The sequence below is a fragment of the Rhinoraja longicauda genome, chromosome 4 (assembly GCF_053455715.1).
Source record: "Rhinoraja longicauda isolate Sanriku21f chromosome 4, sRhiLon1.1, whole genome shotgun sequence".
Lineage (NCBI taxonomy): Eukaryota > Metazoa > Chordata > Chondrichthyes > Rajiformes > Arhynchobatidae > Rhinoraja > Rhinoraja longicauda.
Window position 1 is genome coordinate 12,750,102 of NC_135956.1, and position 13,339 is coordinate 12,763,440.

General features: G+C 47.1%; 1 protein-coding gene across 7 annotated transcripts in view; it reads left to right on the forward strand.

The window, feature by feature from the left end:
• runx1t1 (RUNX1 partner transcriptional co-repressor 1) overlaps positions 1–13,339 on the forward strand; it is a 136,350-nt gene that overhangs the window by 50,838 nt on the left and 72,173 nt on the right. For all 7 annotated transcript variants that reach the window (XM_078397204.1, XM_078397206.1, XM_078397200.1 and 4 more), the window contains exon 3: positions 233–474. In XM_078397204.1, the coding sequence (XP_078253330.1) occupies positions 233–474 (242 nt within the window). The remainder of the gene's footprint in view (positions 1–232; positions 475–13,339) is intronic.

A 13,339-nucleotide genomic window follows, 5' to 3' on the forward strand; every position in this document is an offset into this window, starting at 1 on the left:
CGAGGCTTTTCCGTAAACGTAGCTGAGACATGCTAAAGGGCACGCAGTTGCTGTTGGCCTGCTTGACGTATGGTGGGAGAAGCTTCCCTTGTCATTGTTTGCAAGGTTACTGCTTTTATAACGTCACGTGTTATCGGTAGCTCTTGATGTGAGTGGTGTTATTACCCGTTCTCGCCAGGCGCGTGCGTGGCCTAATGTTATTTTTTTTCCTTCCCGTTGTGTTTTGATGCAGTGACCAACGGCAACAGTCACTCCCCCACCGCGCTGAACGGGGCTCCGTCTCCTCCAAACGGATTCAGCAACGGGACTTCCTCGTCTGCCTCTTCCACGCTGGCCAACCAGCATCTGCCGCCGGCGTGCGGAGCCCGGCAGCTCAGCAAGCTGAAGAGGTTCCTCACCACCCTGCAGCAGTTCGGCAACGACATCTCGCCCGAGATTGGCGAGAGGGTGCGCACTTTGGTGCTGGGTTTAGTGGTGAGTGTGGAAAGGGGGAGGAACCGTTGCCGTCGTGCTGCCGCGCGCACACCTCACGCGCCGCGCCCGTACGCCTGCACCTCGACCGGGTCTTCTGTCACCGCGCTTGCAGTGACCATTGGCGTGATACAGCGTGGAAACAGGCCCCTTCGTCCCAACGTGCCCACACTGGCCAACATGTCCCAGCCAGGTGCACATAGATCCGAAACTGCTATAAATTCATAGAGTCACACGGCACGGGAACAAGCTGCTTTATATTTGTCAGGCGTATCCGAGGACATTGCGGGAAAACTAGAGAGGATAATGCGGGAGCCCTGGTTGACATTTATGAGCCGTCCTTAAATACAGGAGAGGTGCCGGAAGACTGGAGGGTGGCAAATGTTGTGCCTCTGTTCAAGAAAGGCTGTCAGGGAAAATGCTGGGAACTATAGGCCGGTGAGCTTAACATCCGTAGTTGGAAAGTTACTAGAGAGTATTCTGAGCAATAGGATATACAGGCATTTGGATGGGCAAGGGCTGACTAGGGACAGTCAGCATGGTATTGTGCGTGGGAGGTCGTCTCTCACAAATCTGATTGAGTCCTTTGAAGACGTGACCAAGAAGGTGAGTAAGTGGTCGGTATGGAAAGGAGACACCGTTCCCATCTTGCTATCGTGCACACTTCACGTTAACGTAGCGGTCGGTGTGCCCGTATGTGTGCTCCTTGTCCGGGTCATTTGTCACCGTGCTTGCAATGGCCATAGATTGATACAGGGTTGAAACAGGCCCCTCTGGCCAACATGTCCCAGCTAGATACACGTAGATATGAAACTACTTTATATTCATAGTCACACAGGCTACTTTATATTTGTCCACATTGTACACTTCTATGTCGATTCTTTTTAGTTTAGTTTAGAGATGCAGTGTGGAAACAGGCCCTTTGGCCCACCGGGTCCGTGCCGACCAGCGATCCCTGCACACTAGCACTATCCCACACGCTCAGGACAATTTACACTTACACCAAGTAAACACAAACCCAAGCCAATTAACCTACAAACCTGTACGTCTTTGGAGTGTGGGAGGAAACCGGGGCTCCTGGAGCAAACCCACGTAGATCATGGGGAGAACGTACAAACTCCAAAGAGGGTTGGCGTCAGAATCTAACCCGGCTCTCTGGCGCAGTAAGGTAGCAATCCTACCGCTGCACCACCGTGCCGCTAAGAATTGCATTTCTTACCAAATTCTGTACCAAATAAGTTCATAACTTCTAGCAGCAGAATTAGGTCATTTGGCCCATCAAGTCTACTCCGCCATTCAATCATGGCTGATCTATCTTTCCCTCTCAACCGCATTCTCCTGCCTTCTCCCCATAACCCCTGACATTTGTACTAATCAAGAATCTGTCCATCTCCGCCTTTAAAATATTAATTGACGGCTTCCACTACAGTCTGTGGCAATGATATCCACTTATACATATATACTTAAGGCTTTAATGCTGCAGCCCTGTGTCACAGGTACATGGGGGAATGAGGATGCATGGCTCATGATGTAAGAGATGTTAGACTCTGTGCATCATAAGTTAAGTTTGTTTACAGAAAATCAGTGATAGACTGAGACTGAAATTGGTGTGTTAATTTTTGTCCCATTTTTGTTATTATTGTTGACACTTAATAATATAAGTTACAGAGTCATACAGTATAGAAGCAGGCCCTTCAACCCAACACGTCTATGCTGACCAAGATGCCCCATTTACACAATCCTACCTGTCCACGTATGGCCCAGATCCCTCTAAACCTTTCCTGTCCATGTACCTGCCCTAGTGTCTTTTTAAATGCAGTTATAGGACCAGCTGAACTACTTCCTTCTGGAAGTTTGTTTCCACTGGTGGGAGAGTCTAGGACTGGAGGTCATTGCCTCAGAATTAAAGGGCATTCTTTTAGGAAGGAGATGAGGAGGAATTTCTTTAGTTAGAGGGTGGTGAATCTGTGGAATTCTTTGCCACAGAAGGCTGTAGAGGCCAAGTTTGTGGATATTTTTATGGCAGTGATAAATAGATTTTTGACGTCAGGTGCCAGAGGTTGTGGGGAGAAGGCAGGAGAATGGGGTTAGGAGAGATAGATCAGCCATGATTGAATGGCGGAGTAGACTTGATTGGCCTAATTCTACTCCTATCCCTTATGACCTTATGATGTACCCACCACCTTCTCAGTTGACCCTCGGTTTCTTATTAAAACGTTCCCCTCTCACCTTACGTCTGCGTTCTTGATTTCCTCCACCCTGGGTAAAAGACTCTGCATTCACTCACAAAATGCTGGAGTAACTCAGCAGGTCGGGCAGCATCTCAGGAGAGAAGGAATGGGTGACGTTTCGGGTCGAGACCCTTCTTCAGACTGATGTCAGGGGGGCGGGACAAAGGAAGGATATAGGTGGAGACAGGAAGATTGAGGGAGATCTGGGAAGGGGGAGGGGAAGGGAGGGACAGAGGAACTATCTAAAGTTGGAGAAGTCAATGTTCATACCACCGGGCTGCAAACTGCCCAGGCGAAATATGAGGTGCTGTTCCTCCAATTTCCGGTGGGCCTCACTATGGCACTGGAGGAGGCCCATGACAGAAAGGTCAGACTGGGAATGGGAGGGGGAGTTGAAGTGCTCAGCCACCGGGAGATCAGATTGGTTAATGTGGACTGAGCGAAGGTGTTGAGCGAAGCGATCGCCGAGCCTGCGTTTGGTTTCACCGATGTAGAGAAGTTGACTCCTCTGCATTCACTCTGTCTCTTCCCCTCGTGATTTTAGACACCGTTATAAGATCATCCCTCAGCCTCCTGCGCTCCAAGGAATAAAGTCTTCTAGGGTTCAACCTCTCCCTATAAGCTCAGGGCATCAAGTCCCGGCAACATCCTCGTAACTACCTGTTGCAAAGGGGAAAGCAGTTTTGACAAAGTAAAGAGTATATCCTTTGAGATACCAGTATCGCAATGATATATATATATATATATACACCTATCATTTCAAATAAACTAGGTTATGGTTCCAGACCAATAATGCATGGGAAATGAATGAGAAACACCCATTCAGTCTGCACCTTATTCTGTGCACTGAGCCAGTCAAAGTATAACTGTGTATTCCCCTCATGATGTTATACAGTTAATGTGGTGGCACGGTGGCGCAGCGGTAAAGTTGCTGCCTTGCAGCACTTGCAGCGCTGGAGGCCCGGGCTCGCTCCTGACTACAGGTGCTGTCTGTACGGAGTTTGTACGTTCTCCCCGTGTCGACGTTTGTTTTCTCAGAGATCATCTGTTTCCCCCCACATTCCAAAGACATTCAGGTTTGTAGGTTAATTGGCTTGGGTTTGTGTTTACTTGCTATAAGTGTAAATTGTCCCTAGTGTGTGTAGGATTTAGATTTTAGATTTAGATTTAGAGATACAGCGCAGAAACACGCCCTTCGGCCCACCGGGTCCGCGCCGCCCAGCGATCCACGCACACTAACACTGTCCTACACCCACTAGGGACAATTTTTACATTTGGCCAGCCAATTAACCTACATACCTGTACATCTTTGGAGTGTGGGAGGAAACCGAAGATCTCGGAGAAAACCCACGCAGGTCACGGGGAGAACGTACAAACTCTGTACAGACGGCGCCCGTAGTCAGGATCGAACCTGAGTCTCCGGCGCAGCATTCGCTGTAAGGCTGCAACTCTACCGCTGCGCAGGGGCTTGCGTGAATGTGCTTGGATCGCTGGTCGGTGCGGACTCGGTGGGCCAAAGGGCCGGTTTCCACGCTGTATCTCGAAACTAAACTAAACTAGCCACGGGTGCCTTCCAGTGAATCTCTCTGCTCCTCACCATCCCAACTTCCCTTTCCTGAAGTTCACAGCGGTGAAATATGTGAACGGTCGCGAATCAGCACTTTTAGCCCCCAGACGGAAAAGAAAAGTTGGACGAAGTGTAAAATGAGCTGCTGGTTCGCTATCACCATTCTCAAGATCAGTGTCACCCTCAGTGACTAGTTTCCAGCTCTACGTGTTTGCACAGCCAAGAGTGGCTTCCCTGCGCCACGACCTTAATCCTTGCGTTCAGTTCACGGGCGCTTACTATTTGTTCTGCACTTCAAATAGGCGGTAGAGTTGCTATCTTACCGCGCCAGCGACCCGGGTTTGATCCCGACTACAGGCACGGAGTTTGCACGTTCTCCTCGTGACCTGGGTTGATTTTTCTCTGGGTGCTCCCGTTTCCTCCTGAACTCCAAAGACCTGCAGCTTTGTAAGTCAATTGGAATGGAATGGAATACTTGGCTTCGATAAATTTGTTAATTGTCTCTTCGTGTGTAGGACAGTGCTAACGATCGCTGGTCGGCGCAGACTCGATGGGCCGAAGGGCCTGCTTCCCCACTGTTTCTCTAAAGTCAAGTTATCTGACATTCCACAAAAATGTTTCCTACGGTTTCCAATAGAAAGTTTTTTATTGATTGGAAAATCGGTCACAGACCGATGAAAGAACCCAAGGGAAGACGACATAGCATTTTGTATTTAGTAGGATCTGTTTTGTCGTGTCTGGTAGGATACTGAAAGTAACTTCAAAAGTAACTTTCAATAAGGATCTAAATATATTTGTGGAAAAAGTCTGCACAACTATGGTGGCAGAGTCATAAAAGTCATACAGCGTGGAAACAGGCCCTTCAGCCCAAATTGCCCACACCGGCCAACATGTCCCATCTACATTAGTCCCACCTGCCTGCATTTGGCCCTTATCCCTCTAAACCGTTCCTATCCATGTACCTGTCTAAAGTTTCCTTAAACGTTGCGATCATACCTGCCTCAGCAACCTCCTCTGGCAGCTCATTCCATACACCCACCACCCTTTTGGTGAAAAAAAAAGTTACCCCTCGGGTTCCTGTTAAATCGAAATGTTCAACTAAATATTGGAGCAAGATTCAAAGAGCAAAGGCGTGGCTGGAGAGAGGGGTGTTAATGTGAGAAATGACGAAAGGGAGACAGGGAAAGGACGAAGATGTGGATTGGGATTTTATTGTTGATGATACGTCTCGTACAGGAGAGAATGAGGCGATGCAGGAGTGGGTGTGTTAGTTAATGATGGCCTTGAATCAACACCATGGGATAGGGATAGCTTCTTAGTCAAAAAGGTCCTGCGGCCCAACCTATCCTGGCTGACCAAGATGCCCATCTAAGCTAGTCCCATTTCCCTGCAGTTGACCCATATCCCTCTTAACCTTCCCTATCCATCATGTACCAGTCCAAGTGTCTTTTAAATGTTGTGGTCGTGCATGTCTCAACTATCTCCCCTGGCAGCTCATTCTACACACCCAACACTGTGTGTGGAAAAGGTTGCTCCTCATGTTCCTATTAAATCTTTCCCCTAATAACCTTAAACCAATATTTTCTGATGTGTGATTCCCCTATCCTGGATAAGAGACTGTGCATTCACCCTATCTATCTATGTTATACACTTCCTTCAGCCTCCTGTGTGCTCCAAGGAATGAAATTCTAGCCTGTCCAACTTCTCTCTGCAGCTCAGGTCCTCGAGTCCTGGCAACATCCTCATAAATCTTCTCTGCACACTCTCCAGCTTGACAACATCTTTCCTATAACATGGCGCCCAGAACTGAGCACAATGCTCTAAATGCGGCCTCACCATTGTCTTGTGTAATGAATGTGACATGACCTTCCATGTTCTATACTCAATACTCTGACTGATGAAGGCCAATGTGCCAAAAGCCTTTTTGACCGCCCCCACGTCTACCAATGATGCCATTGTTCTGAGGAATAAACATTGCTCCAAAGAGTAAAGTAGCTAGACTGCCCAACCTGACTTCCTATAGCTCAGACCCTCGTGTCCTGCCAACATCCTCATAAATCTTAATTCATCCAATCTATTCCAGAAAAAAAATCTGTCTGGGTAATCTGTGTTCAGGAAACCAGGGTATGGAGGCAGTTTGAGTCGAGAAAAGAAATAATGAAAACGTGTAGGAAGGAAATGCAGATGTTGGTTTAAACCGAAGATGGACACAAAAAGCTGGAGTAGCTAAGTGGGACAGGCAGCGTCTCTGGAGAGAAGGAATGGGTGACGTTTCGGGTTGAGCTGAAGAAGGGTTTCAAGCCGAAATGTCACCCATTCCTTTTCTCTAGAGATGCTAGTTCAGTTACTCCAGCTTTTTGTGTCTAATAATGAAAGCATGGTTGGTTGTTGGAGTGGTGTATATGCCCTCTCGCAATAACCTTCCAATGGATAGTGTGCAATGAGAACTTATCGGAAAGTTTTGGCAATAATTATGGGGGATTTTCCCCTACACGTAGACAAGACATTAGGGGCGGCACGGTGGCACAGCAGTAAAGTCGCTGCCTTACAGCGCCAGAGACCCGGGTTTGATCCCGACTACGGGTACTGTCTGTCCAGAGTTTGTACGTTCTCCCCGTGACTGTGTGGGTTAACTCCAGGAGCTCCGGTTTCCTCCCACAATCCAAAGACGTACAGGTTTGTAGGTTAATTTGCTTTGGTAAAAATTGTAAATTGCCCCTCGTGTGTGGTTGCATAAACGGGGCTCGGACTCGGTGGGCCGAAGGGCCTGTTTCCGTGCTGCATTTCTAAACTAAACTAAAGACAAATAAGATGGGCAGAAGTAACCTGGATGATGATTCTTTGGGATAAATTCTTAGAACAAAGCATCATAGAGCAAAGTAGAAGGGAGCAGGTTCTATTAAACCTTACATTGTGCATTGAAATAGGACTAATTAATGACCTCATTGTAAAGGTGTCCCCCGGTGGCACCAATCATAATATGATTACATTTTACATTCGGCTTGAGGGAACGAGCAACAGGCCCAAGATTAGTGGTTTAACTTAAATATGGATGATTATGAAGTTATGGAAGCGGTGCCAGATAAAATGAACTGGTAAATTAGTTTAAGGGGAGACAGACACAAAAGGCGACTGTAACTGAACGGGTCAGGCAGCATCTCTGGAGAAAAGCAATAGGTGACGTTTTCGGGTTGAGACCTTTCTTCAGACTTGAAAGTTTGAATGAACACTTATAAACAGGAGAGCTAACAAAGTGACCATTGATCGTATAGAAAGTGAGTGGAATTAATAAAGGGATACAACGAGATGGGAGGTATTTTGCTTATATCTTTGCTACTGGGAAACCACAATTAAGATTCCTGAAATATCAGGAGTTGAAAAGGTGTGCGGGACGCTTAGAAAACTGTTGGGGAATTTGCAGGCAAACAATAACGGGCGGTACGGTGATGCAGCGGTACACAATAGACAATAGACAATAGGTGCAGGAGGAGGCCATTCAGCCCTTCGAGGCAGCACCGCCATTCAATGTGATCATGGCTGATCATTCTCAATCAGTACCCCGATCCTGCCTTCTCCCCATACCCCCTGACTCCGCTATCTTTAAGAGCTCTATCCAGCTCTCTCTTGAATGCATTCGGAGAATTGGCCTCCACTGCCTTCTGAGGCGGAGAATTCCACAGATTCACAACTCTCTGAGTTGCTGCCTTACAGCACCAGAGACCCGGGTTCAATCCTGACTATGGGTGCTGCCCGTACGGAGTTTGTACGTTCTCCCCGTGACCTGCGTGGGTTTTCCCCAGGTGCTCCGTTTCCCTCCCACAGACGTACAGGTTTGTAAGTTTATTGGCATCGGTAAAGATCGTAAATTGTCCCCTAGTGTGTGTTGGGTAATGCTAGTGTACGGGGTGATCGCCGGTCGCCGCGGACTCGGTGGGTCAAAGGGCCTGTTTCCGCGCCATATCTCTAAACTAAACTAAAATTCCCTGGACCTTGGTGATCTTAGACGTCGAGGAAGTGGCTGGTGATATAAATTGATGGATTTATCAATCCGTCCAATGGATTTAACCATGTCTGATGATTTTATTTTTCCAAACTTTGGAGGATTCGGGAAGGTGCTATTAAATTGGAAGTAGCTCATCTAGTCAAAAGGTGAGGGAACAGGCCAGATAGCTTGTCATCATGAACATGTTGGTTATTGAGGATGATATGTTGTGCAATTGGAAAGATTTAAGACAATCAGGCAAATTCTGTGTGCAATTTTGAAAGGGAAATCGTGTTTGACCAATTGGGAGCGGCGCGGTGGCGCAGCGGTAGAGTTGCTACCTTGCAACGCTTGCAGCGCCAGAGACCCCGAGTTCGATTCTAACTACGGGCGCTGTCTGTGCGGAGTTTGTACGTTCTCCCCGTGACCTCCGTGGGTTTTCTACGAGATCTTCGGTTTCCTCCCACACTCCAAACCTCTATCGCTCTTAGGGCTAACGGAATAAAGGGATATGGGGAGAAAGCAGGAACGGGGTACTGATTTTGGATGATCAGCCATGATCATATTGAATGGCGGTGCTGGCTCGAAGAGCCAAATGGCCTAGTCCTGCACCTATTTTCTATATTTCTATGTAACGATGGGTAGCCATTGAAATTAACAAGCTATCACCTACTGACACTTGTACAATGTGGCTCTATTAAACAATGTAACAGGCAGCATTTCATATTTTTAGCTTTCAGTAACTAAATAAACTTGTACCTATTAAAAATACAATTCTTATTTTTTTTAATCTGTTTGGTGGGTGGGGGGGGGGGGGGGGAGGGTGGTGGGAGAAAGACATTGTTGTTATGAGTCTGAAACACTAGCCCCTAGATAGATAGAAAGTGCTGGAGTAACTCAACGGGTCAGGCAGCATCTCTGGAGGCAAAGGATGGCTGACATTCAGAAGGGTCCCGACCTGAAATGTCACCAGACTGAAGAAGGGTCACCAACCTGAAACGTCACCCATTCTTTTTCTCCAGAGATGCTGCCTGACCCACTGAGTAACCCCAGCACTGTGTGTCTATCTTCAGTTAAAAAAAAGCAGCATCTGCAGTTCCTTTCTACATTCTCTAGCCTCAAACTCCGCTTGCACCTGTTGTTTCATTATACAATTTTCTATAACGACAGCTTTCATAGGAATGCAAGTATTGTGTAATAGCAGAACTACCTGCCTTGTACTAGCACTTCCCAGTTGTGTATTTGCTAAGCTATTTACAGCAGAATGTGACAATGTGACATTGTTGGTTAATTCAGTGCCATATCTCATGCCTTTGTTCCAACCATCTGCCTAGCCAACCACCCCCCCCTCAGGGCGGCACGGTAGCGCAGCGGTAGAGTTGCTGCTTTACAGCGTATGCAGCGCCGGAGACTCAGGTTCGATCCTGACTACGGGTGCTGCACTGTAAGGAGTTTGTACGTTCTCCCCGTGACCTGCGTGGGTTTTCTCCGAGATCTTCGGTTTCCTCCCACACTCCAAAGACGTACAGGTATGTAGGTTAATTGGCTGGGTAAATGTAAAAATTGTCCCTAGTGGGTGTAGGATAGTGTTAATGTACGGGGATCGCTGGGCGGCACGGACTTGGTGGGCCGAAAAGGCCTGTTTCCGGCTGTATATATATGATGATATGATATGATATGATAGATCTTTGTCGACCTATTACCTGCCACGCTTTGCCCTGCCCTGCCCCTCCCTTTTTCCAGTTTTCTTCTTCCATTCTACAGTCAGTCTGTAGGATCAGTCTTCAGTCAGAGGGTGTAAGAAAATAACTGCAGATGCTGGTACAAATCGAAGGTATTTATTTCACAAAATGCTGGAGTAACTCAGCAGGTCAGGCAGCATCTCAGGAGAGAAGGGATGGGTGACGTTTCGGGCCGAGACCCTTCTTCAGACTGAAGAAGGGTCTCGACCCGAAACGTCACCCATTCCTTCTCTCCCGAGATGCTGCCTGACCTGCTGAGTTACTCCAGCATTTTGTGAAATAAATACCTTCTGTCAGAGGGTGGTGAATCTGTGGAATTCATTGCCACAGAAAGTTGTGGAGGCCAAGTCAGTGGATACTTTTAGGACAGAGATAGATAGATTCTTGATTAGTGCGGGTGTCAGAGGTTATGGGGAGAAGGCAGGAGAATGGAGAATGAAGGTAGAGAAAGATAAATTAGACATGATTGAATGGTGGAGTAGCCTTGATGGGCCGAATGGCCTAATTCTGCTCCTCTCACATATAACTTATGAAGGAACCCGACTCGAAACATGTTCTCCTATCCATGTATCCAGAGATGCTGCCTGACCTGCTGAGTTGCTCCAGCACTTTGTGTCCTCTGGCTCTGGATTAAGGTTTAGGTTTAGCTTTATTATTGTCCAACCCAATCAGATAATATTATACATCAATACAATCAAGCCAAACTGAAGTATAATAAGTAGAATGAAGGGAAAGATACAAAGATATTTAGTTTTCAGCATTGGACTGCACCGGTTCCATAGACAAAGTACAATGTGCTAGAGGTTGAATCGGACAGGACCGTGGCTGATGGAAGGGGAAGATTGAGGACGGTCACGGTGGTGCAGCGGTAGAGTTGCTGCCTTACAGCACTTGCAGCGCCGGAGACCCGGGTTCGATCCCGACTACGGGTGCTGCACTGTAAGGAGTTTGTACGTTCTCCCCGTGATCTGCGTGGGTTTTCTCTGAGATCTTTGGTTTCCTCCCACACTCCAAAGACGTACAGTATGTAGGCAAATTGGCTTGGTATAAGTGTAAATTGTCCCTAGGATAGTGTTAATATGCTGGGATCGCTGGTCGGCGCGGACCCGATGGGCCGAAGGGCTTGTTTCCGCACTGTATCTCTAAACTGAACTAGAACGCAGAATATAGTTCTCAGCAATTAGTGCACCAATTTCAATCAAACTTACAAAGCACTCAATCAGTAACTGTTCCAGTGTTTGGCAGAAAGATGTGAACCTTTAGTGCTGGACGAGCTGATGGCAGCTTGGACAGCAATTAAGGCCTATTATTAGACACTAAAAGCTGGAGTAACTCAGTGGGACAGGCAGCATCTCTGGAGAGAAGGAATGGGTGACGTTTCGGGGTCGTGACCCTTCTTCAGACTGAAGAAGGATCTCGTCCCAAAACATCACCCATTCCTTCTCTCCAGAGATACTGCCTGTCCCGCTGAGTTACTCCAGCTTTTAGTGTCTACGCTTTAAACCCCAGCATCTGCAGCTCCTTCTTACACACAGGGCCTGTTATTTGATGGTTTCCCTGATGCTGGGGAAGTTTCAGCCCAGATTCCCCACAACAGGAGCGCCTACTGCAAATGCCTGCGGTGGCTTTGAGCGCAAGCACTTCTGTCCAGTAGCCAGTGCAGCTGGGTGGTGAGCTATTACTGATAATTAAGTTGGTTTAATTACCGGCGGACCGGTCGGTGGAACTCTTCCCCCAGCTTGTTTCGGTGTCTTCTGGAAAAGTGGAACGAAGGAGAGAAATTTGAAGAAGGGAAGTGGTTTAGCGATGAAGTTAATTAGTGTGTGCTTATTGAAGTGCTCGCTCAGGAGACCTCCAAGCTGCAGAATGTCTTTTGCACTCTTAATGGCCATTATCCAGAGAGAGCAATTGGCTTGTGTTAACTTCGTATTTCAAGCCTAGACTATCTGAACCATTCCCCACGTGGCCTGGGCGCCCAGGCGGTTTATCCAGCTGCAAGCTGTTCTTTGTGTCTGCTTTGTTTCCAAGTCCACGTATAATTTCTCGCATGATAACCTAATGCTTCAAACACCTATGGAGAAGCCACTCCAAGAATATCTGGCTTAGAAATGTCCAATGCTGCAGGACTCATTTAAAAAAAAATGTTTTATGATGTTGTAATATCTTTTCAAAATTCAAACAGCTGACTTGTTCCATAATTGAATGAAGGGGCGTTTCAGTAACAAGACTTTAGATTCAAAAAAGATTGTAAAGATAATGGATTTTTTATCATATGTTAGATATAACTCTTCGGGCTATCAGAATCAAGGGAGATGGAGAAAAAGCAGGAGCATGTAGTTTTGTGTCTTGTTGCTTTTTCTTTAGTATGGCTGCATGGTAATTCGAATTTTACTGTACCTTAATTGGTACGTGACAATAAACTGACCTTGAAACATTGATTTTGGATGATCAGCTATGATCATATTGAATGGTGGTGCTGGCTTGAAGGGCCAAATGGTCTACTCCTGCACCTACTTGCTATGTTACAGTTGTACACGATGTTAGTGAGGCTGCATTCGGAAGAATGTGTTCAGTTTTGCTCACCCTGTTGTAGGAAGATCATGACACGAAGCTGGGTGGCAGTGTTAGCTGCGAGGAGGATGCTAGGAGGCTGCAGAGTGACTTGGATAGATTAGGCGAGTGGGCAAATGCAATATAATGTGGATAAATGTGAGGTTATCCACTTTGGCGGCAAGAACAGGAAAGCAGAGTATTACCTGAATGGTGACCGATTGGGAGAAGGGGAGATGCAACGTGACCTGGGTGACATGGTGCACCAGTCATTGAAAGCAAGCATGCAGGTGCAGCAGGCAGTGAAGAAAGCGAATGGTATGTTGGCATTCATAGCAAGAGGATTTGAGTTTAGGAGCAGGGAGGTTCTGCTGCAGTTGTACAGGGCCTTGGTGAGACCGCACCTGGAGTATTGTGTGCAGTTTTGGTCTCCTAACCTGAGGAAAGACGTTCTTGCCTTAGAGGGAGTACAGAGAAGGTTCACCAGATTAATCCCTGGGATGGCGGGACTTGCATATGAGGAAAGACTGGATAGACTGGGCTTGTACTCGCTGGAATTTAGAAGACTGAGGGGGGATCTTATAGAAACATATAAAATTCTTAAGGGGTTGGAGAGGCTAGATGCGGGAAGATTGTTCCCGATGTTGGGGGAGTCCAGAACCAGGGGTCACAGCTTAAGGATAAGGGGGAAGTCTTTTAGGACCGAGATGAGAAAACATTTCTTCACACAGAGAGTGGTGAGTCTGTGGAATTCTCTGCCACAGAAGGTAGTTGAGGCCAGTTCATTGGCTATATT